This window comes from Oryctolagus cuniculus, chromosome 1 (genome assembly GCF_964237555.1).
Source record: "Oryctolagus cuniculus chromosome 1, mOryCun1.1, whole genome shotgun sequence".
NCBI lineage: Eukaryota > Metazoa > Chordata > Mammalia > Lagomorpha > Leporidae > Oryctolagus > Oryctolagus cuniculus.
Genome location: NC_091432.1, coordinates 214,130,409 through 214,155,019, shown reverse-complemented (window position 1 = coordinate 214,155,019; position 24,611 = coordinate 214,130,409). Strand labels below are relative to the sequence as shown.

The window sequence follows — 24,611 nt, the reverse complement described above, 5'->3', positions numbered from 1 at the left end:
GATCCATTTTCTCTCAGACTTGGAAAGCAGGAGTGATTTCAGCAGCTTATTGATATGGGTTTCCAGATTTTATGCAGCTTGAGCATAGGAATTACTCTCACTCAACTGTTCATCCCACCTGACACTTGGCATTGTGCTATACCTGATAGACACATTTAATAACAACTGAAATGCAGAGGACAAAATATTTCTGCACACTTGATGGATATACTTGGTGAAAATTGGATTTACATGATGGACACACTCTATAAAAAAATCACAATGGGAAAGGCAAATATTTCTACACATTTTTTCATTAATAGTTGACTTCAATCCAAACCATCCCAGGGGAAAAAGACATTAAGACTTATGGTTTAACCTGTAATCTAATTTTTGAGTTTTCTCCATGGAGTAATCAATCCTAAACATATATTTAATGCACTCAATATGTATGCTCTGCTAACTGATATAAATGGAATGGATTCCTGAGGAACAGTTTCTGTTAGTGACCTCAGTAGAATATACACTTGAATATTTTGCCTCAGCTTCCTTCTGTATGATTGTAAAATTAAATTTTTATCATAAACAAATATATATGCATGGTACGACAAATTGACAAATGAACTAAAGTACGAGTTCTGATAAAATTATTGAGTCCCAAACATTTTATTGAAAAAGCATTCAGAGATTGCTGTTGTCTTCTGGCCTTTAGTGTTGTCTGAGTGCTAGCTGAGAGCAAGCTGGACCTTGTTCTTTCATGGGGCTTGTAGGCTTCTTATCTATAAGCTTTGAAATGAACGTATTTGTCCGTGCCCATCCTTTTGGTGTAGCCAGCAGGTAGCTATGCTGGTTCCTCTCCATTTCCCTGTTCACGGCAGGAACGTTCAAGCCATCTGCTGAGAGGATGCATTTTGCCTCCCCATCATTTTGGTCCCTTCCCCTCTTTTATGCTTTTCCTTCCTCTACTTTATCCTACCTCTGTCAAAAGACAAAGGGCAACAAATGTAGCTATAGTTCTATCTGGCTTTTGTTTGCAATTCACTGCCTGGCACAGCCTCCAGTCTACAAAGTAAGAGAGCTCTGGGCAAAGCCTGATCAATGGGTTTTGATAGGCAGGAAAAGAAACAGAACAACAAAGGGAAAACCTGACTAGCATCAGGTTACTTACATTAGAGGGGACTCCCTTATTACACTGACTCAGATAAGCTGGAATCTTCTGCTTTGGGGACAAATTGCCCTATTTGGGGATCTATCTGCTTCCTTCAAGTTTCAGTTTGATAATGTGGCATGTAGCCGGAGTGACTGCACTTTGGTTTGACCTGGTCTGTTGGGGCCCAGTACAGGAGCTTATTCCAAAACAATGGTCCCCATAGCTTTGTTTGACATACCCTGTTCTTTGACTTCCCCTGTTCTCCCTTTATTCTTCCAGATCAACCTCCTCTGTCCCTTCCCCTCCCCTCCTGTCTTCCACCTTCCTTCACGCTCCCTTTCTCTTCTCTGCTTTCTTTATTCTCCTCTTTTCCTCTCCTTTACCCTCCTCCCTTCTTCCCCTGATTGGCGTGAATCTAAGCTAGACTGAAGAAAATGTGGTGTAGAAAGAGTACAAATTCTTAGGGATAGTTTCTTCTAAAGAGGAGCATCCACTAGGTCAGAGGCTCCCAATGGGTAGAGAAGATTACGGAGTTGAGACACTTGAAGGAGTGATCTAGAAGACAGAGGCGATTGTCAGGGTGGGATATTTGGATTAGTGATGGCAGAGTCTAGAGGAGGTATCAGCAAGAGGAGGATGGGGGTGGGTGAAGATACGGGCTTTGGAGAAGAGGAGGTTGAGAATACAATTTCAAATTGTGAAGAATACAATTTCAAATAGTGAAGTCACGAACTTGATGGGAGACAGAGAGTTCAGAGGAGCTCTAGAGCTCAAATGAGCTGCAGGTTTTCAGGAAGATAAAGAAGGAGAATGATCTGGAAAGGCAGTAAGGAGCAATAGAGACACCTGTCTGACATCCAAGCTCTGCCCCTAGGAGATAGTAAGGTTATGGTTAGAAATAAAGTGAACTGGGGGTGGCGAGGTGGTATGTAGAAGGTTAAGCTGTCATCTGCAGTGCTGGTATCCCATATGGATGCTGGTTCGAGTCCCAGCTACTGCACTTCTGATCCAGCTCCCTCCAATGCACCTGGGAAAGCAGCAGAAAATGGCCCAAAGTCCTTGGACGCATGTACCCACATGAGAGACCTAGAAGAAGCTCCTGACTCCTGGCTCCTGGCTCCTTGCTTCAGTCTGGCCCAGCCCTGGCTCTCTGTGCTTCCCTCTCTCTCTAATTATGCCTTTCAAATAAAATAAATAAATCTTTAAAAAAAGTAAAGAAAAAATTGAAAAGGCAAGTTTAGGATATAGGGAGATTTATTGAAGACTGATAACACGTCCCAGGGGCAGAAGCAAAGTGCCTGTTGGGTTAGATTTGGATCACTCCTGTGTGGGGGTAACCCTGGTACATGAGGAACTTTGGAGTCTGGAACTTCCTAGGATATTGTCATGAACAGGAATAGAGGGTATGATGCAATTAGTTGAAATGGACTCTAAGACACATCATAGGGTTTTGGTGGACTGAGCAGCAACTTAGTTTGCTGGGAGAACTTTAAGACATTGTTAAGGAACCAACAGATACACAAGCAGTCCAAATACCATCTTGTAGGTTTTCGGATGTATTGTTGAGGCTAGAGGGTCAGGAGTAGCAGAACTGAGAAAATTCGGATGTCTCTGGATACCATGGTATGGAAATGAGCTGAGGCTTTCAGCATCCACAGCACAGCCAATGCCGTCTAACCACTTTCTCATGGTAGTTTCAAAGCAGGTGGAGAAAGGAACCCTGTCTCCAGTTGTACCTGCTCACTTCTCAGACCAGAGGAATGTAATCTTAGATCACATGTGGTGGTTATGAGCAGGGTTAGAACACATACAAATCCCATGAGCTGAAAAAAAGGCAAGATCTTTCCCTAGAAAATTAACAAACATTGGATGGGCATTTGGTGTAACTGTTAAAACGTTGCTTGGGGTGCCTGCTTCTCATATCTCCATTCAAGTCCTGACTCTACTTTTTGTTCAAGTCCTGGCTCTACTTCTGATCCAGCTTTGCAATAATGTGCAGCCTGGGAGGCAAGGAGATGGCTCAAGTATTTGAGTCCTTACCACCCATGTAGAGGACTTTGATTGAATTCCAGATTCCTGGCTTTGATCTGACCCAGTCTTGGCTGTTGTGGGCCTTTGGGGAGTCAACCAATGGATAAAGATCTCTCTCACTCTCTCTCTCTCTCTCCCTGTGTGTGTGTATATCTGTGTCTCTGCCTTTCAAGTAAGTGAAATATATGATAGAGCATTTCCTTTTTTTAAAACAGTAACAAAGTAAAAATGAACATGTACAGGGTATAGATAATTAGGATTTATGTATAGCTACTGGTATCAAAGACCCCAAAAATAATGTTGTAAGCAAATTAGGGGTTTATTTTTCTCTCATCTAAAAGAAAGACAAATTAGGTGATTCAAAGCTGGGATGCTGGCCCTACAGTCACAAGAGTTCCAGGCTGCTTTTACATTTTTGCTTTTCCATCTTAGTGCTTGATATTTATCCTATGGTATTCTATAAATGTACAATAGTATGCTAGTACTACACCTCATGCCTGTATTTTTGAATAAAGAAAGAGGAAAGGGGGAAAGCAAAGAGCTCTCTCAATTGGAATAGTTGCCTTTAAATAGCCTCCCCACAAATCCCACAACTCCAGCCACGTCTCCTTGTCTCTCATGAATTGTCAAAGAGAAGAATTGTAGTCCTCCAACTGGGGATATTCCTGTGCTGAATAAAACTGGGGAGAATAGCTATTGGTGGGCAACTCACAATTGCTGCCACAGCCACAAAAAAGAAAGTCAATGCATAAATCAAGATTAGCATAGGATTTGCAGTAAGTGTGCAGAAGGAAAGAAGTGAAAAACTAGAGTGAGAGTTGTGGTCAGATGGTAGAATACTGGAGTTTAAGATGATAGAAGTTGGACAGCTTTGCCATTCCAAGACCCAGGAAATGCTTGTGGCGTCCCAGAACCGAGTTCATCATGAACCTAAACGTTGTCCCAGAAAAGACCCCTTCCTTTTATGGGACTATTACCTGGACAATTTCAGCAAAGGCTCAGCTGAGGGCTACATATACTGCTCTGACATCAATGTCCATTTAGTGCCAGGCCCCTGAATTTCAGTTTCCCCTCCTCTAAGGCCAGAAGACTGCAAACAGTGATAACTTTTAGGCAATGGCATTTACTGAAACATAGGCTTTGAATTGTCTTGGAATAATTCAAAAACTGATGGTGTGTTCCTTATTTGCCATTTTAAGAAAATAAACATGTCTTGATGTGAAGCATTACTAAATTTAAAATTATACGTTTGTCCATATTTAGTCAAGTGTTTGCATTTTATATAGTGAGAACATGTCCCCATCTCCGCCAGCCCAAACATGGCCGCATCAGCTGTTCTACGGGGGAAATGTCCTACAAGACTACGTGTTTGGTGACCTGTGATGAAGGCTACAGATTGGAAGGGAGTACCAAGCTTACCTGCCAAGGAAATGCCCAGTGGGATGGGCCAGAACCCCGATGTGTGGGTGAGTTCCGAGACTGGAATAGGCTTTCGTGATTCATTCTCCTGCTCTCTGTGGTCTCCAGTTTTCTGTGAAGACCTAGAACTGAGCTATAGCTCCTACTGCATACAAATAAACATCCACATAGACTGATGCCTGGTGTTATATACAAATAGCTTGTTTTATTTCTCTCCGCTGGTAAAATGACTTCTAAACTAAATAGGATTTTCCAAGTCATTGGAGTTTATTACAACTTCAGATGACATTGCTTTTTTTGAAAAATTGAGCTAAATTCGATGGATTTAAAAAAAAAAGTAAATGCTCTCTAATTTCCTCAGTTTGTTAATCATGATTTACCTTTACCTTGTGAAGGAAAGAACAAAATTTTGAAACAGTAATCATAAGAATCCTTTCATTATTAAACATAATCCAATAAAAGGCAACTCACATCTAATTTAAAAGTTGGGAAAAGAACAGTTTCAGGGAAAATTGAAAGAAAGATACAATGATCACTCTTTAAGTAAAGGAAAATGAACTATGAAGGGAGATTGTCGTTAAGAGGGAAATCTTTCAAGTGATAAAATAGGATTTCAAATCTAAGCTAAAAAAATCTAAAGGAAGAATTTTCTAGGAATCTATAACAAAGCATTTACAAGGTTTTGAAAGAATAAGAAAACACTGTCTGTAAATCTGTGCACAGAAACTGAAATTTGATATTATCTATGATTTCCTAGAAATTGCAGATTTTAGGTGATTGAAGAAAAAAGTTGAAATGCAAATAACCAATTACTCATAAAGAGATAGAAAATGTGATTAGAAAATTAAGTATTCCCTCCAAAATGAATAGGGACCAAAGAAGGAAAATTGTTTCAAACTTTAAAGAAATAGTGATTTCCATATAAATTGGCACAAATAATGGAAATAAACCCAATTCATATTTTCGAACTTTCATTATTTTGTTTTCAACCTGACAACTCTAGAATCACTTTATGTATAACTATAATAGCAAAGAATAACATACCAAAACAAATAGGGTTTATCTTGGGACTATAAGAAGAGCTTAAAATTAGGTAATCAAGTCAAAGTGATAAATTGACTCATTATAACAAACAGGGAAAAAATTGTATATGTTTACAAAGAAAAATAAATTCATTATCATTTAAACTGTTTTTAATAAAATTTTAGAAACATGTATTACATTAATATCTCTGACATAACAAAAAATCATCTTAATTTGTCAGTCACTTATGGAAGAACAGTATTAAACCATCTTATTAAATTGGGAAAAAGAAAAGGATTCTTAGAATTAGCCATATTGTTTATCATTGTAAATCTTGAAATTAGAAATATTGGGATTCAAAATTATCATTTTTAGACTATACATCTCATTAAAAGATATGATTAATCTACTGAAAATGTGAGTTCAATAAAAATCATATGAGTACCAAATAAGCAGCTTTTCTATATACAAGGGTACTTCCAAAAGTTCCTGAAAAAAATGAATTGAGACATAGGTTTGAAACATAAGCCTATTTTGTTGCAAAAAAAATGTTTTCATCCGCTTTTTGGAATTAGAGAATTATTCCTGGGGTCATCTTGAAAATAAACTATCAAACTCTAATTTTGGAAGGAAATGGTAGCTAGAGATAACTGGAATAGCTAGGAGAAAGTAGCTATACCAGGTGTTAAGTTACAACTAAAGCTGCAAAAATGAAGAATATGCCAGATAAATTAAACAGAATAAATCCTGAAACCTACAAATTTCATGTATTATTAAGGATTCATCGTATAGGGCAGTTAGGAAAATATTTTTTTTGCCTTATCAAACAGGAAAACTGTCTAGTTCCTTGGGAAAAGCAAAAATAAATAAAATTTCTGTGTATCTTTAATTCATACTTCATAGAAGTGAATTCTATATAGATCTGAAAATAAAAGGTTAAAATAATACTAAAACCTAGAAAAATATAAGTAACATATATATATATATATATATGTATGTACACTAACCAATTTCAAGCTTTTTAAGCATAGAAGAAATGGAAATACTTCAAGGAAAAAAATCAGTAGATCAAACTATATACAAATTAAAGATAAAGATCTAACTATATACAAATTAAACTATATACAAATTAAAGATCGAACTATATATAAATTAAAGATATATTTACCCAAATACCATAAACAGAGAGAGAGAGAGAGAGAATATGAGAATATATCTTCAATGGTTTTGACAATTGTCGTAGTTTATAAAGAGCCAACCAGAAAACAAAGGACACTGAGTCCCATGTAGTCATTGTACTTAAACCACAAATTTGGCTCTAATTTTCCTGTGGATCAAAGCTGAACAGGAAGTCTAGGGAGGAACGTGGCTTACACTGGGCAAAACACAGACAAACCAATTTCTCTGGAAAAATGATTTCTGCTACTGGAGTTTTGAAAGAATTCATTTCATGGAGGAAGCACAAGAGTGGAGTGCTTAGAAACACATGAATTCTGCCACAGACCAGACACATGACCTTGGACAGATTACCTGCTCAGTTATTTTTAAATGGGAACAGTAAAAATACTTCATATTGAAGAGAGTCAAAGGAGTCAATCCTTGTGAAGCATTTAGAATAATGTCTGGCATATAGTAGGCAGTGAGTAAATATTAGTTATTATTTCATGAGAAATAGACTAAAGGTATGAGAAATGCTATCAGAAGAATCACTACTGCAGCAAACGCATGTGCATATGGGCACAATACATGTATGCATGAGCACATGTGTGCACACACATATGCACACCAACACACCCCACATTAAGTCCTAACCTTGATTTTCCACTATATCTGCTATCCCTCTAATTCATCTGCTGTTCATTGTCTATGATTAAGATTGCATTAAGGCTTAAGGCCTTAATTATGACACAGTGATTTTAGGAAAGTTATAAAAACTTTCCTCATTATGTGCTTGTTTAAAGATAGCACCATATTGTTGAAATCTTTACTTAGTGTAGAGTTGGTCTTCTGTGTACAAAGTTAAATTGAAAATGAATCTTAATGGAGAATGGTACAGGGAAGGGGAGAGGGAGGAAGAGGAGGGGTGGGAGTGTGGGTATGATGGGAAGAATAACTATATTCCTAAAGTTGTACATATGAAATTTGTATTCCTTAGAAAATAAATTAATTAAAAAAATAAAGATAGCACCCAAAAAATCTCATAAAATAGAGATTGATTGCTGAAGATATCACTTAATCCATGAAAAATGGAATTCAAGTTACTATTTTATACTTGAAAGCCTTGTCATAACATTCTCCAAACCAAATGAAGGTGTTCCAAGCAAGTGATATAAGTCACAATCAGTATTGGTTAAAATATCAGAAGTTTTTCAAGATTTTCATACATTGACAAAACAACAAGAGGTAACTAAAGATATGCAATTCAGGATTATTTATAATACATCATATAATCATACAATCAGTGTCACACACAATTCTCATTTAACAAGGAGTGTTAATTCCAAAATAGCACTGTTGTGTTTTTCTTGGGTAAAATGATTCTGTGGCATTTCCAAATTGTGCAAATGGAAACAATATGCTCTCATTTCTCTACAAACAGAGCGCCACTGCTCCAGCTTCCAGAAGCCCAAAGGTGTCATTGTGTCCCCCTCCAGCTGTGGCAAGCAACCAGCTAAACCTGGAACAATTTGTCAGCTGAGTTGTCGCCCAGGGTTCATGTTATCTGGAGCCAGAGAAGTGAGATGTACCACTTCTGGAAAATGGAGTGCCAAAGTTCAGACAGCTGTGTGTAAAGGTAGGCCTCTACATGGGTCAGTAGCTTTGCCTGTTTCCTATTGCTGTAACAAAATACCTGAGGCTGGGTGTTTTACAAAATCTATTTTTAGAAGATCTATTTGGCTCATCATTTTGGAGGCTCAAGGGCATGGCATTGATATGTGCTCACAATGACAGGAACTCATGTCTAAGAGAGATTATATTTCAAGATGGGAAGCCAGAGAGGAAGTCACAAGCAAGGCTCACTTTTTTATTCCAGCCCACTGTCACAAGAACTCACTCTTAGACCAGTGTGAACCCTATCTGAGGGCAGCATCCTCCATGACCTAATCACCTTCTCCTGAGCCCCTCCACTTAAAGGTTCCATGACCTCTTAATACCACCACCCTGGGGACCAGCCTTCCAGCCTTTGGAAAACAGACCCAAACCACATGCACACCATAGCAGTCAAGTTAAAAACCAAATTCCTGAATGATTGACATCTGGATATGGTGTAGCACTGTCTGTCTTTGCAACTTTTGCTGCAAACCTATGAGAAAATGGTAGACATAGCCCAATATGTACTACAAGTATTTCTGATTCAATATTATGGATTTATAAAACTCCAAGTAGAAAATGGCAAGACAATGATAGAAGAAATTTAAAATTAAGGATAATATTAGAGCAGGACATCAGATAAGTTTTCCATCAGGAGTTGAAAATCTTTGAGGAATTCTTGGTTGATATAAAGCAAGTGAGAATGAGGTGATTTAGAAAAAAACTTTAAAAGCTATCAGCACTCTGAAACCTGCATCCCATTGCGTTCAATTTTCCCTGCAGCAAGAGAAAACTACTAAAAAAATGAAATATTAAAAAAAGGAATCCTTAGAAGTAAAATATCATTAACATTTCTAAGAGAAGAAGAAGAGCAAAACATGGTCAGATATTATTGAAATTGTTATTAATGATTTGAAGGACAAAATGTAGACTCCCCTCAGAAGGCAGAATAAAGAAAGAACTTGAATATACCAGTTAACCAAAAAGATGGAAGAGATACCAATGATTGTCTGAAAACCCCAGTGTCAATTTAGTAAAGAATTCTTTTTTTAAGATTTATTTTATTTATTTGAAAGGCAGAGTGACGGAGGAAAAGATGGAGAAAGTGAAAAAGAGAAAGATCTTCTATCTGTTGGCTCATTCCTCAAAGGGCCTCAACAGCTAGGACTGGGCCAGGCCAAAGCCAGAAGCTTCAGACTCCATCCAGGTCTCCCATGTGGATGGCAGAGAAGCACTTAGACTGTCTGCTGCTGCTTTCCCAAGTGCATCAACAGGAAGCTGGATAGGAAGTGGAGCAGCTAGAACTCCAGCTGGAGCTCCAATATGAGATGCCAGAGTCACATATGGTAGCTCAACTTGCTTTGCCATGATGTAGGCCCCCTAGCAAGGAATTCCAGACAAAGCAAAAAAGGGAATGAAGAGAAAGAATATTTCTAACACTAGTAGAAGTTGTCTCTGATCCACAGAAAGCTAAACTTTTATATCAAAAATAACCCTGTGAGTATTTGCTTGTGTAATTTCACTGCTCCCTGTGCAATTTCTGGAGGGTGAGGGTAGTAAGATAATTTTCAATAAATTTCCAGGCCGGCGCCGTGGCTCAATAGGCTAATCCTCCACCTAGCGGCGCCGGCACACCGGGTTCTAGTCCCGGTTTGGGCGCCGGATTCTGTCCTGGTTGCCCCTCTTCCAGGCCAGCTCTCTGCTGTGGCCCGGGGGTGCAGTGGAGGATGGCCCAAGTGCTTGGGCCCTGCACCCGCATGGGAGACCAGGAGAAGCACCTGTGCGGTGCGCCGGCCGCAGCGGCCATTAGAGGGTGAACCAATGGAAAAGGAAGACCTTTCTCTCTGTCTCTCTCTCTCTCTCACTGTCCACTCTACCTGTCAAAAAAAAAAAAAAAAACTAGAAGAACAATGTGTTGTTCTGGTCCTTGTAGAGTGAGTGCCTCAGATGGACTTGGAGAGTCTGAGAAAGCATGCTGAGTAACTGGTTTTAAAGCTGAGAACTAAAATACAAGTAGTGGTCATCCAGGTGTAGGCTGGAGGGCATTAAGTCAGAACACAAGCAGGGGCTGGCACTGTAGTGTATCGGATAAAGCTGCTGCCTGCAGTGCCAGCATCCCATATGGACGCCGGTTCCAGTCCCAGCTGCTTCACTTCTGATCCAGCTCTCTGCTATGGCCTGGGAAAGCAGTAGAGGATGGCCCAAGTCCGTGGGCCCCTGCACCAGTGTGGGAGACCTGGAAGAAGCTCCTGGTTCCTGGCTTCAGATTGGCGCAGTTCCGGCTATTGCAACCATTTGGGGAGTGAACCAGTGAATGGAAGACCTTTCTCTCTGTCTTTCCTTCTCACTGTCTGTAACTCTACCTCTCAAATAAATAAATAAAAATGTTTAAAAAAATTAAAAAGACAGAAGTGAAAGAAGACACCGAAGGCTTTCATGGCCCTTGTAGTAATTCAAGTGGAGGGTGAGTTCCAGTAGAAGGCAGCGAGAAAGGAGGCTATGCCACCAGCACAGGCCTTGTAAACCATGCTAGAATATATTACTGGGGAGGCATTTGCATATTTCAAATCAGTGGTTAATTGGGATGTGAAAAAATGAGAGAAAATATTGACATGGCTATATTTTTTACTTCTTACTTAAATGACTTACAATCCTATGTCAGCATATTAACTAATTTGTGTATTTTCTGAGTCAGATGTAGAGGTTCCTCAAATCAGCTGTCCTAAGGACATAGAAGCGAAGACGCAGGAGCAGCAAGACTCAGCCAATATTACCTGGCAGATTCCGACAGCCAAGGATAACTCCGGTGAAAAGGTAAGGTTTGCAAATATGTCCTGATTCAGATGGATGCTAAATGTACTGCAGATGTATGTACGATTGGGGATTTGCTCATATTCCAATGATAATACAGTGCTCTTTCTACATATAGTTTACTTGTAAAGGGTGATGCCTCATCTGATAGAAGAATGATCAGCCTTGAGTTTTAAATTAGAAATCTCAGATGAAAGGTTACTTTAGATGAGCAAAGTTGGACATCTTTTCCTTTATTATTGTGCACAACCCTTGCTTATTTTCTTGCTGGACTACAATCATCTTGCTTTTTATCTATTGAATTCATTGTTTAGTGGAGCCAGTAAGCCCTTGACTATACTATAAGTGTAAAATGTTATCTGAAAAAGAAGATGAAATATTTTTTAAAATCTCTGAAAGTGGAAACTTCTCATTCCATGGATTTGTCATATTATTGTATCCACTAAGATTACTTACTAAGAATTCTTTGCCCCTTACTATGCTCTGAGGATCTTTTAAGAAGAAGAAAGATGTGGAGTCAATCCTGATTCCTGTTTATAAACATTATCTTGTATCATATGAGCCCCAAATGATTGCTTATTGCCCCAATCTAAAGGAGATCATGTCAGTGCTTCCTATGCAACATTTCCAAATCCAGCATTATTCAGAACACAGTATGATATAAACATCTGTGTAGTGGCTTGAGGTAATTATCCACTATGCCAGGAAGGGAGTTCATTTAGGAATTTATTTCTGACATCTACACTGTTAGTATTTGCATACATGAACATGCATGAATAGTGAATTTTTTCACATATTGTGTATATATACACTTGTATGAGATGGATCAGCCAAGATATACTGTGGGAGCAACACCAAAGAAACTGTTCTGGTAATTGTGTTGAATATGCATACAATCTATGTGATTTTTAAATCTGCTATTTAAAGTGAAAATGGGGCTTTAAGGCCTAAAGGCACAGAGGTGGTGTGTGTGATCAGCATTCCCGCATGTGTGATGTTTCCACTTTCCAGTAAAAAGCCTGTGAACACGTGTTGCTGCTGCTGCTGCTCATTCTTTTTCTTCCTTTTCCTGCTCCCCCTCCTCTCCTTCTCTTCCTCCTCCTCCTCTCCTTCTCTTCCTCCTCCCCCTCCTCTCCTTCTCTTCCTCCTCCCCCTCCTCTCTCTCCTCCCCCTCTTCCTCCCCTTCCTCCTCCTCTTCTTCTTCCCCTTCCTCTTTCTCTTCCTCTTCTTCTCCTGTGGACAGTAGGTAAAGGAATGCTAGGTAAAGTGATGTATTTCAGGATCTGCTTAAAACTCACACAAAATACAGCACCTTCACTTACATTGATGCAGGAGTCCTAGGTCTCTTAGTTTCTGGAAAAGAAACATTTCTTCATTTTCATTGCCTGCTCTTAGGAAGGGGTCAACCATTTATAAACCAATGCATCATTCCCTGTCCCTGTGCTAAGTTATCTTCTTTCTCCAATCAGAACTTCCTTTTTGCATTCACTCCTGCACAACTCATGCAACCCAAATTAAATTCATTCATTGCCCGATCCCCAATTCTCCAACCTAGTAATTTGCTTTTTGCCACTCTACCCAAATATTTTAACTTCTACACCATAAGATATCTGGAAGAATGCAGAATATACTATAATACATTGCATCTCAGAATGTATAGTCATTTTGGAAAACCTCTGTAAATATGATAGGAGTGGATACAAAGAAGCCAGGTAATCTAAGGAAGCAGGGCATGCTCTGGTACATGCTTCTGTATACTCTGCGTGATCATAGAATACCAAACAGCTACCTGAGAAATCTATGGAACACAGATGGTCTCATGTTCAAAAACACAAGCACTGAATGAAAGGGAGTCCCTCATCTCATTCATGGTCACATAGAGGCAGCTCAATAGAAAGGCAGGTACTAGAGGCATGAATTTGTAGATTGACATCAGAGAGTCTACACAGGATGGCTTTAGAGTGAGTGGATAAGAGTCCCCACTGCTGATATGCAGATTAAGGAGAGTGTCAGAGATCAAAGCCCAGGAAAGGTCAACACCTAGGAAATGAGCAGGGGTCAGCCATTTGGCATATTGGTTTAAACTACTTCTTAAGATGTCCTCATCCCTTATTGGAGAGCCTGGGTTTAAATTTCAACTCTGCTCTTGATTCCAGCTTCCTGCTAATGCACACCTTGGGAGGCAGCAGATTATGGCTCAAGTAGTTGGGTCCTCACCACTCATGTACAAGACCTGGATTTAGTTCCAGGCTCCTGGCTTCAGCCTGGCCTGGCTCTGGCTATTGTGAGGATTTGAACAATGAACCAGTGGATGGGACATAACCTCTCACTCTCACTCTCTTTCTTCCTCTAAAATAAACAAGTAAACATTTTTTTAAAAGAAATTGAGAAGGTTAAGCATTTAGCCTAGCAGTTAAGATACCCCACCCCACATTGGAATAAATACCTGGATTCAATTTCTGGCTCAGGCTGCTGACTCCAGCTTCCTGCCATGAAGTGATTCTCTTCCTTTACCTTTATGGTAGAAACCTTTTCTGGTTTTTCTCCTTTTCTTACACCTGATCCCACTTAATGTTATCTGTCCATCTGTTTTTTATTATTTTTAATGTATTTAAGAGGGACAGAAGGAGGGTGAAGGTCTGTCAGTGTTTGTCTATCTATCCATCTTTCTATCTATCTATCTATCTATCTATCTATCTATCTATCTATTGCTTATCTCCTCAAATGCCTGCAATGGCTGAAGCTGGAGCCGTAATCCATTCTTCCACGTGGGTTTCAAAGACCGAATTACTTGACCCATCACCTTCTGTCTCCCATGTCTCATGGCAAAAAGCTTGGTCAAGTATGTCATATACTAAACTAAAACTGAGTTACAGGGGGCTGAAAGATGTAAATTAGATTTAGCATCTGCAAGTTGACCTTAATGAGACCTATGTTAATGTAAAAGTACTTCAAAAGGTTCATGGAAAATAGAATTAAACGATAAACATATTTTTACAAAAAATTGTTTTCAATCAATGCTTAGTTTTTTCACAGTGTGAATTTTCCATGAACTGCTTAAAGGCCCTTTGTGGAACATGTGGAAAACAGATGATGACTGGTTAATGAATGAGTAATTTTCTTCAAACAAGGCTGTGAAACACTAGATGATGATTCCTGTAGAGTGAGGGCTTGCCGATAGATTTTTGGCTGTTTCCTAATATAAAAGTGATTTACACATGTTTAATTAATGACAATAGATCTTGTAAAGAGGCAAAAGGTGAGAATAGAGCAGAAAAGAGAATTAATAATGGGAGCTCCTTAGGAAGTCAGAGGGGAAGGAATCCAGAGAACAGGGGAAAGAATTCAAGTGACTTGGGAAGAGTTGTTTTATGTACCACTGGAAGAAAAGGAAGAAGGCTGGTGACACAGAAGTGAGTCAATGTGGTGGGAAGAGTCTGGGGAGGGTGACAAGAAGTTGAGGGTGCATTCATGTGATGACATTCTTTTTTTCTAAGATTTTGGGGAAGAAATAAAATATTCCAGTAGATGGATTGAATGATTGACCATTTGCAAATTGAAACCGCTAGAATCAGAAAGAATTCTGAGAGACATGAGCACAGTGCCCACCAGCTTCCATCCTGGTTGGAATTCTGAAGGGAATGGAGAAATGGGCAAACAGATTGTGAGACTCAACTGAGAATTCACCTGATTCTGTGGAGTAGAAGACGCTATGCTAGTCAAACACCCTTTGCTTTAGGCTAAAGGGAGGAAAGACTGTGTTGATCCCATACATTGGTTTTGTTCATGGGCATCTGGGCGGAAGGAACCAAGTCATGTGCTTCTTCCTTTCAGAGGCTCTGGAGGGGAATATGTTTCTTGCTTTTCCAGTTCTTACAGGTTGCCACATTCCTTTGGCCGTGACTGTATCATTTTGACCTCGACATCCATCTATCACCACATCTTTTTCTTTTCACCCTGACCCTTCTTCCCCCTTGCCGAGGTTGGGGCTTGGATTACATTTAGCCCATCTAGTCTTTTTTTTTTTTTTTTTTTTTTTTTTTTTTTTTTTGACAGGCAGAGTGGACAGTGAGAGAGAGAGAGAGAGAGGTCTTCCTTTTGCCGCTGGTTCACCCTCCAATGGCCGCCGTGGTCGGCGCACTGCGGCCAGCACACCGCGCTGATCCGCTGGCAGGAGCCAGGTACTTCTCCTGGTCTCCCATGGGGTGCAGGGCCCAAGCACTTGGGCCATCCTCCACTGCACTCCCTGGCCACAGCAGAGAGCTGGCCTGGAAGAGGGGCAACCGGGACAGAATCTGGCGCCCTGACTGGGACTGGAATCCGGTGTGCCGGCGCCGCAAGGCGGAGGATTAGCCTAGTGAGCCGCGGCGCCGGCCGCCCATCTAGTCTTAATTTAGTTCTATCTGCTAAGTCTCTATTGCCAGGTAACAAAGTATTCACAGGTTCAGGAATTAGGACACAGACAACTTTAGAGGGCCATTATTCAGCCTAACACAAGGGAGAAGATACTGAATATGCTTAAAAGAATAGAAATAAGAGTGGAAAGTATCAGTCAGATAGAGAAGTTGTGTATACAAAGAAAAAAGGAGTCAGTTGTGTATCATTTCTGGTCACAAAGAGGCCAGATACAAACCAAAATTGAAAGAATTAACCAGAATGAGAAATAACAAAGAAAATGTAGTGGGATTATTGGATAACATTGGGGACTCAACTTGAATTTGGTGATCAAAAGCTTACAGACAGTAATTGGCACTGTGGTATGAGTTTTTCTAGAAGTGGTATGATTCTCTAGGACAGGCACAAAAAAAGGCTGATAATTGGATTTCTCTACAAAATAGAACACTGGGAGGGAAAAGGAAAAGAAGGAAGGCAGTGTAGACTATTGACAATGAAAGGGTTTCTTGCAGTAATGAAGTGCAAGCAAGGGAAGAAATGAAGGGCAGGAAAGAACGATGCTGCCAAGAACATCCTTGTCCAAAGTCTCTGCCTTCCTCTCTGATTTTCTCCAAAACAGTCTTCAAACAGGCAGATTTCTGGGGAGAAAGTAGGATGCTAAGTTATAGATTAGGATCAAAACCATAATGTGTCACTCCCTCTGAACAGTCTGAAGCAGGACAGACACCAACAGAAAGTAACTGCAGCCACATGCTTTGGTTACTCGTATACACAAACAGTTCCTTTCTGTAACCAAACCCACTTGCAGGGATTAGAAAGAGAATCTTGCTGTCTAAACAAAAACTTGAATCTTGTGTCCACTTTGAAGTGTTTTCCTCCTGCAGCTCAGAGGTGGCCTACGTGACATGGAGAGGGAGAGCTGAGGGTGCTCTTGGATTCCTTCAGGAGCTCCCCTACCTCTGTTTCTGGCTTCTCTGGGGCCAGGGCTAGTATGATTAGTGGCATAATGGCCACCCCCAAAAATATCCTTGTTCTAATCCCTGGAAACTGTGAACATGTTTCCTTACATGGCGAAGGGACTTTGCAGAAGTGAAACTAAGGAGATCAGCCTGGACTGTTTAGGCGATGCCAAGTTGAATCACATGAGTCCTTAAAAGAGGAGTCCCTACCCCAACTCTGATTAGAGAGAAATGGTGGGGCAGGAGGAAGGCTGAGGGACATGAAGTGATAAGGACTCATTCTGCCATTGCTGGCCTTGAATTTGGAGCAATGAGGCCCTGCAAGCAGCTGCCTCTAGAAGCTAACAGAGGCAAGGAAACAGCTGTTCCCCCAGAGTATCTAGGAAGGAACTCAGACCTACTAGCATATTGCCTTGTAATCCTGTAAGATGCATCAGTATCTCTGGCCTACAGGCCTGCCAGCTAATAAAGTTGTGTTGTTTTCAGCTGCTAAGTTTATAGGACTTGGTTGTGGCAACAATAGGAAACTAGCATAGCACGGAAGCAGTAGTTCTGAGGATAGTTTTTAAGGTCTTTCAGTTTGCTACTAGTGTGTTGTTCTCTGTATAATGCTGAAAAGCAACACCCAAATACTGATTCTCACATCCAGTTCATACATGGATTCTGCAGAAGACCCAACCGGGACTCGCTTCTGCCCAGTGCAGCTCCCTGACAGGGAGTTACCCCCTGGCAGGAGCACTTCTGTCCACCCTCTCAGCTCCAGGCCTTGTGATGCCTCCCACAGCCTCTAGAGTGGAGTACAGCAGAATAGCTCAAGTATGACTGGCTTCCTCCTTGGCCTTCGTGTCAAAGAATGGGAAGACAGGCTCACCCACGATCAGAGCATCTGTCCTCCCAGTCTACCCACATTGCTTGAACAATCCTCCTGCCTTCGATGTTCATATATGCCGCTGACCTCCAAGGGGTGGTCAGAGGTGTCAGTCTCATCCTGTATCCTCTGTCCACACACTTCCTTGCCCCCTCCTGCTGTTCTGTGAGTAGTGATCTGCAGCCAGCCTTGTGATTGGAGACAGTCATCTTCCCTTTGCTTTCCTCCTGGAAAAGAACAGGGAGAGGCCCAAAACTCTACCCAGTGGAATTCTCCAATTTCTACAACGTCTCTCTGCTAATGTGGGATTACAGTGAGTGCTGGGGACGCTTGGCCAGCTCAGCCACTAGACTGAAAGCCTCCCGGTGGTTTGTCCAACCTTAGGGGTTCTCTTTAGAAGATGGAATGATTTAACCTCTGTACTCTTCAGCATCAGGACTTAAACTACAATTATGTATGGAAGGAATATGCCATCTTTTCAATAAAGTTTTTAAAACGTACAAAAACCTATCATTACCTGATTATCAGTGGCAAAAAATAAGATGATCTATTGAGTCTCTTTCAGGTAAAATGACAAATTATCAGTTTAATTCTTTAGCCACTTCAGGTTTTTAAAATATAATCTAGAATTTTTATTCTGCTATTGGTTAAGTATTAGTTTTTTTTACATTATATGAGTTCCCTTTAAAAAAATTATAGCCTTTCATAACTGTTTTGTAACCACACTTATTGTAACTTTTCCAACTAACTCCATGTTTACATAGTTTTGGTGTTTGCTGGCAGTTCTTTCATACCATGACTTTCCCCACACATGATGGATTTAATGTGATTCATCACTCGTTTGGTATGCTTAAAATCCTTTCTTTCAGAAAACATCATATAAGTTGGCAGGTTTCCAGAACCTTGGCATGTACAAAAATATATTTTATCTCCAAACTTACTTACTGACTAAGATAAGATGACATAACCTGATTGTTTTCCCCTTTTAAGTAACCCCTTATTTTCTGGATAGTGTGGGAACCTTTCATTATCCATGAAATCATGTAAAATTTGTTTGGGTGACAGTTGAGTTTCATTGATTTTTCTGAGACATCAAAAAGTCCTTTATATCTGCAGAGCATTAGCTTTCTTCATCTCAGAATTTTCCTTTGTATCTTATTCTTCCCGGTCCATTCATTCTGTTTTCTGTTTCAGAAACACTAATTGTTCATATATCTCTATTTTCTTTCCTCCATATCTATTACCTCTCCTGTGATTTGAACTCTTAGTTTTTCATTTGTATTCTGAATGACCTTTTAAATTTATTCTTTGCATTCCAGGTTTAATTTTTTGGAACTAAGTAGCTACTTAAATTAACTCTCTCTCTCTCTCTCTCCTCTCTGTCTCCTCCTCTCTCTCTCTCTCTCTCTCTCTCTCTCTGTCTCTCTCTCTCACACACACACACCAAATATAAGAGATATAATGCTATGAGTATATAAAATATTATTAAATAGATATCCTACTCATAATACAAGATAGTACGATGTTTATGTATATACATATATGATAAAGGTAAATGTATCATTAAAAGAAAATAAGCAATATTGACAAAAAAATGGAGCCAGGTTGAAATATATACCATATTTATAGATGGAAAAGCTTACCTAAATATAGAACAAATGTATACCAATGACAGTGTCAACAGAATATTTTTGGAATTTGACAAAATATTCTGAAGTACGAAGAAGAATGTATAAATTAAAGTATCAAAAACAATCTCAAATGAAAGTATCTGACAAAATAAAATAAATAGAATGGTGTGGAAAGATGAATATCTGAATTTAAATATATTAACATAATTATTGGGTGACTTTTAAAATGTAGTTGTATTCTCAAATACTATAAAATTACATTTCTAAATCATTAAAAAAATTTTATTTGTTAGAAATAGCAAGCTCCCATTTGGTAGTTTACAACCCCAAATGCCCTAAAAACTGTAGCTATGCCAGGAACTGAGAATGCAATCCTGGTCTCCAACATGGGTGCAGGAATCTGACTACTGGAGCCATCACTGCTTCCTCCCAGAGTCTACATTGGCAGGAAGCTGGAAACTGGAGCTGGAGCTGGGAATCGAACCCAGGCACTCCAGTGTGGGCTGCAGGTGCCTTAGCAAGCATCTTAACCACTAGGCCAAACACCTACTTCCCCAGATTATTTTTAAATTCTTAAAAAGACTACCTTGGAGTATACTATAATGCTTATCAAATCACTTCATGAATGACTTTCTAAGCTTATTCAGATTTTTTTAAAAATCTACATGGTAGATTTTGCTAAAGTATTTTAAAATTCATATTAAAAATTACAAATTAAAAGACACATACCAGAGAAAAATACTTGAAACTTTTCAAAGGTTAAAATGATTATTGTATAACATACTAATGTAAATTTTTATTGTATCACAATTTCCAAACAGATGAAGAAAGTAAACATATGATTCCAAAAGGAAAAAAATATTATAATATCATGCAAATATATGAGAATATAATCTTAGCATAAGGTACTAAGAACCTGAGAATTAAACATGACCTGGTACCATAATCTTGACTCAGTAAGAAGTGATGCAGTTTCACATGGACTGGGGAGCTTGGATACTGACATTGTTAAACACTGCCAATGCAAATGTAAATTGTTACTATACTTTGGGAAAGAAATTTTCTATCAATAAAATGTTAGTAGCTTGTAGCTAACAACTCTGTTCATGGAACCATAAGGAAACAATCATTTTAAAGTTATTGATTCAAAGATGTTCTTCTTAGAGCTATCTGCAGTGGTAAAACTTGGGACCATGTGGGTATCCTTCAACAAATTTTTCTTAAAAAGAAATTATCATATATTTGTTCTATAGAACATTATAAAGACATTCAAAAGTCATCCTAAGTTCTAAAAACTATGTTAGAACATAAAAAATGTTTAAGATATTATATAAAAATAAGAAATTTCATATATATGCCAACTCTATAAGCTTTGTAAGTAGGATAGTCTGGAAAGAAATACACCGGAAGTCTGTGCCTGACTTTTTTCCCTTTTCCTATATGAAATATGGTATCATTATTGAAACATTACTAATATAGAAATCAAAAACAATTAAGGTACTGTTGACATTAACTTTAACTTTGAAAATGTTTACTTCCAAAAGGTGTCCATCCACGTTTATCCAGCTTTTACCCCACCTTATCTCTTCCCAATTGGAGAGGTTGCTATCACATACACAGCAACTGATCTATCCGGCAACCAAGCCAGCTGCACTTTCCATATCAGAGTTATTGGTAAGTTTTCTTCACACCATCTGGATGGGTTTGCAAAAATAATTCAGTACCTGAGGGACTTTGTTTCCCCTTTGTCTTCAATGACTTCCTTTCATGCTGCTTCCTTCTGGCTTTGAAATCTGCGCAAGTCACTCCCTCTGTGAAGTCTGCATACCCTTTAAGTGTCACTGCATCTCGGAGGTCCCATATGACCCTTTTGAAGAGTTCCCAGTGGTTGACATCTCTTTCTTCTTCACTGCATTTATTCTCAAAGCCACTCGAGCCTGGCTTCTGTCCCCTTCACTAATATTCACTACTGTCACCAAGGTCACCCCGTAATCTCTACCACTCCTCTGACTGCACACTTTTCAGTCCTTACTTCTCAGAATCTTTCCTCAGATTTTACAGGATGAACCACGCATTTCTCATTAAGATTTTCTTCTTCCCTTGCCTCTCTGCCTTTCTCCTTCCTGGTTTCTCCCATTTTTCTCACCCTTCTTCATCTCTTTCCCAGGCTTCTCTTCCGAAGTATTTCTCCAATGGAACAGCAAGCAGGAAGGAAATACTAGAATTGAACATTTAGGGGTGTGTATTTAGCGAGTGGTTAAGATGCCTGTGTCCCACAGCCGAGTGCTCCTTCCTCTAGCTTGCTGCTAAAGCAGACCCTGGGAGGCAGCAGCGCTGGCTAAAGTAATTGAATTCCTGCCACCAATGTGGGAGACCAGGATTTAATTCCTGGCTCCCAGCTTCAGCCCAACCCAGCCTTGGCCATTGCAGGCATTTGAGGAGTGAGCCAATGGATGGGTTTCTCTCTCTCTCTCTCTCTCGGTCTGTGTCTCTCTGCCACCCAAATATTTAAAAATTGTAAAGGACAACATTTATTCATAACAGTTAGCTAAAGTAGAAATCTATATGTTCTCATAGGTACAACCCATTTAATTTCAGAGTACGTGTTTTCATATATTATGGATAGAAATAGCCTGCTCTTGCTGCTTGTGACTATAATTCCTTTCTTTTTTTTGATTTTTTTCATGTATCTAATAAATACAACATTAGGAACATAGTAATTCTTCCCACTGCTCCCATCCTCCCATCCACTCGCCCTCTTCCTCTCCCCTCTGCCATTTGGTCTGAGAAAGAAAGAGAAAAGAAAGGAAGGAAGGAAAGAAAGGAAGGGAGGGAAGGAGGGAGGGAGGGAGAGTGGGAGGGAGGGAGAGAAGGAAGGGTAAAAAAACTAAGGGAACTGTTCCTCAACAGTCTAAGCAAGGGCTATTGTTACTGCTTCTTGAAGGTGTTTTTGCTTTTTTTCCCCTTCTTCTTTTCCCTTCCTTCCTCCCTCCTCTTTCCTTTTTGCAACTTAATTATCTTTAAAGAAGAACCCAAGGATGATGTATCTTTTGTGAGCTCTTAGACATGACTATAACTTACCAATGCCATCTTACTGGTTAAAGTGATCAGTTTAAGTTCATAACTGATCATAAAGATAGGATTAAGTATCAAAGGGGTCACATGATTAAGATCAGTGTCTGCTAATAGTAATTGATAGAGTTATAAAAGAGAGAATGATCCTGCATGGGAAGCAGGACACACAGCAGACTCATAGAATAGCAGATGTCCTAAACAGCACTCTGGCCTCAGAATCAGCCTTTAAGGCATTCAGATCTGGCTAAAAAGCCCATGAGAACATTTCAGGCGTGGAAAGCCAAGACACTGGTAAGAAGTGACCTACATGAAAGATCTCTGTGAGTGAGATCCCAGTGGAAAGAAGGGGCCATCAAAGAAGGAGGTAACTTTCTCTGAAAGGAGGAGAGAACTTCCACTTTGATTTTGGGCCTGTCTAAATAACGTCAGAGTTTGTGAACTCAAAAGGCTTCCATAAAGCCTTGGCAGTTCATGACAAGAGCCTCGGTTAATCACTAACATCATGTCAATTGTTAAATCAACAGCAGGAGTCACTGTGTACTTGCTCCCCCTGTAGGATCTCTGTCCTTAATGTGTTGTACTATGAGAATTAATGGTAAAATGTCTTCAAACAGTACTTTATACTTTGTGTGTCTGTGTGGGTGCAAACTGTTGAAATCTTTACTTAGTATAGAGTTGATCTTCTGTATATGAAGAAAATTAAAAATGAGTCTTAAGAATGGGATGGGAGAGGGAGTAGGAGGTGGGACGGCAGTGGGGGTGGGAGTGTGGATATGGGGGGAGGAACCACTATAATCCAAACGTTGTACCTATGAAATTTATATTTATTAAATAAAAGCTTTCTATAAAAAAACTTATGAGACATAATAATATCCTCCTTTTAATACACTAAAAGGAAATGATTCTTGAGAACAAGTTTTACTATTAAGTCTCATGATACAGCTCTTTGTGGACAGAGATCCTGCATGGGAAGTTAGTGCACAGTGACTCTTGTTGTGCATTTAACAAATTACACTCTTATATATGATATCAGTGATCACCCAAGGCTATTGACATGAGCTGCCTTGGCTGTGGAAGCCTTTTGGATCCAGTACCTCAGCAAGGCCATAAGCAAAGCAGAATTTCTCTCCTCCATTCAGAGAAAAGTACCTCCTGCTTTGGTGGCCACTTCTTTCCACTGGGGTCCCACCCACAGAGGTCCTTTATGTAAGACTTTTTTCCCTAGAGTGTGTGACTATAATTTACTAGCTTGATGACCTCAGGCAAATTCCTTAAGTTTGCCTTGTTCAAAATTCCTGACCTATAAAATTAGAAAAAGAATATTTGTCCTATTTCCATCAAGCCACAAAGGTATGCATTAAGAACACTTAAAATGTGTAAAGTCTATAATTGTATTGAAATTACTTCCTATACAACTTTTGTTACCAACATCCTAAAACTTTCACCACACTTAGTCAGAACTTTGAAACCTGGCTTGGGCCAGTGATGTGGCATAGCAGGTAAAGCTGCGCCTGTAGCGCCAGCATCCCATATGGGCGCTGGTTTGAGTCCCAGCTGCTCCTCTTCTGATCCAGCTATCTTATATGGCCTGGGAAAGCAGTGGAAGATTTCCCAAGTTCTTGGGCCCCTGCACCTACGTGGGAGACCCAGAAGTTCCTGGCTCCTGGCTTCAGATCGGCACAGCTCCAGCTGTTGTGGCCAATTGGAGAGTGAAGCAGTGGATGTAAGACTCTCTCTCTCTCCCTTTCCTTCTCTCTCTGTGTCACTCTGACTTTCTTTTTTCTTTTTTTTTCTTTTTCTTTTTTGACAGGTGGAGTTAGACAGTGAGAGACAGAGAGAGAGAGAGACAGAGAGAGAGAGAGAGAGAGACAGAGAGAAAGGTCTTCCTTCCATTGGTTCACCCCCAAATGGCTGCTACTGCCAGCGCGCTGCGCCGATCCGAAGCCAGGAGCCAGGTGCTTCCTCCTGGTCTCCCATGCAGGTGCAGGGCCTAAGCACTTGGGCCATCTTATACTGCTTTCCCAGGCCACAGCAGAGAGCTGGACTGGAAGAGGAGCAACCAGGACAGAATCTGGCGCCCCGACCGGGACGAGAACCCCGGGTGCCGGTGCCACAGGTGGAGGATTAGCCAAGTGAGCCGCGGCGCTGGTGACTTTCAAATAAATGAATAAATCTTTAAAAAAAAAAAAAAAAGAAAGAAACCTGGCTCACCTACTCTACCTCAAAACACCCTTCAACCTGAATTCCAGTGTTCAGCAACTTTTTTTTTTTTTTTTTTTTTTTTTTGACAGGCAGAGTGGACAGTGAGGAGAGAGACAGAGAGAAAGGTCTTCCTTTGCCGTTGGTTCACCCTCCAATGGCCGCCGCGGCCGGCGCGCTGCGGCCGGCGCACCGCGCTGATCCGATGGCAGGAGCCAGGAGCCAGGTGCTTTTCCTGGTCTCCCATGGGGTGCAGGGCC

The 24,611-nt window shown here is 40.1% G+C and overlaps 1 protein-coding gene across 1 annotated transcript in view; it reads left to right on the top strand.

Moving 5' to 3' along the window:
• The window catches only part of SVEP1 (sushi, von Willebrand factor type A, EGF and pentraxin domain containing 1), a 212,757-nt gene that overhangs the window by 81,658 nt on the left and 106,488 nt on the right, over positions 1-24,611 (top strand). Inside the window, exons 6-9 of the mRNA XM_002708072.5 lie at positions 4,447-4,626; positions 8,202-8,396; positions 11,109-11,227; positions 20,622-20,751. Of these exons, the coding sequence (XP_002708118.3) occupies positions 4,447-4,626; positions 8,202-8,396; positions 11,109-11,227; positions 20,622-20,751 (624 nt within the window). The remainder of the gene's footprint in view (positions 1-4,446; positions 4,627-8,201; positions 8,397-11,108; positions 11,228-20,621; positions 20,752-24,611) is intronic.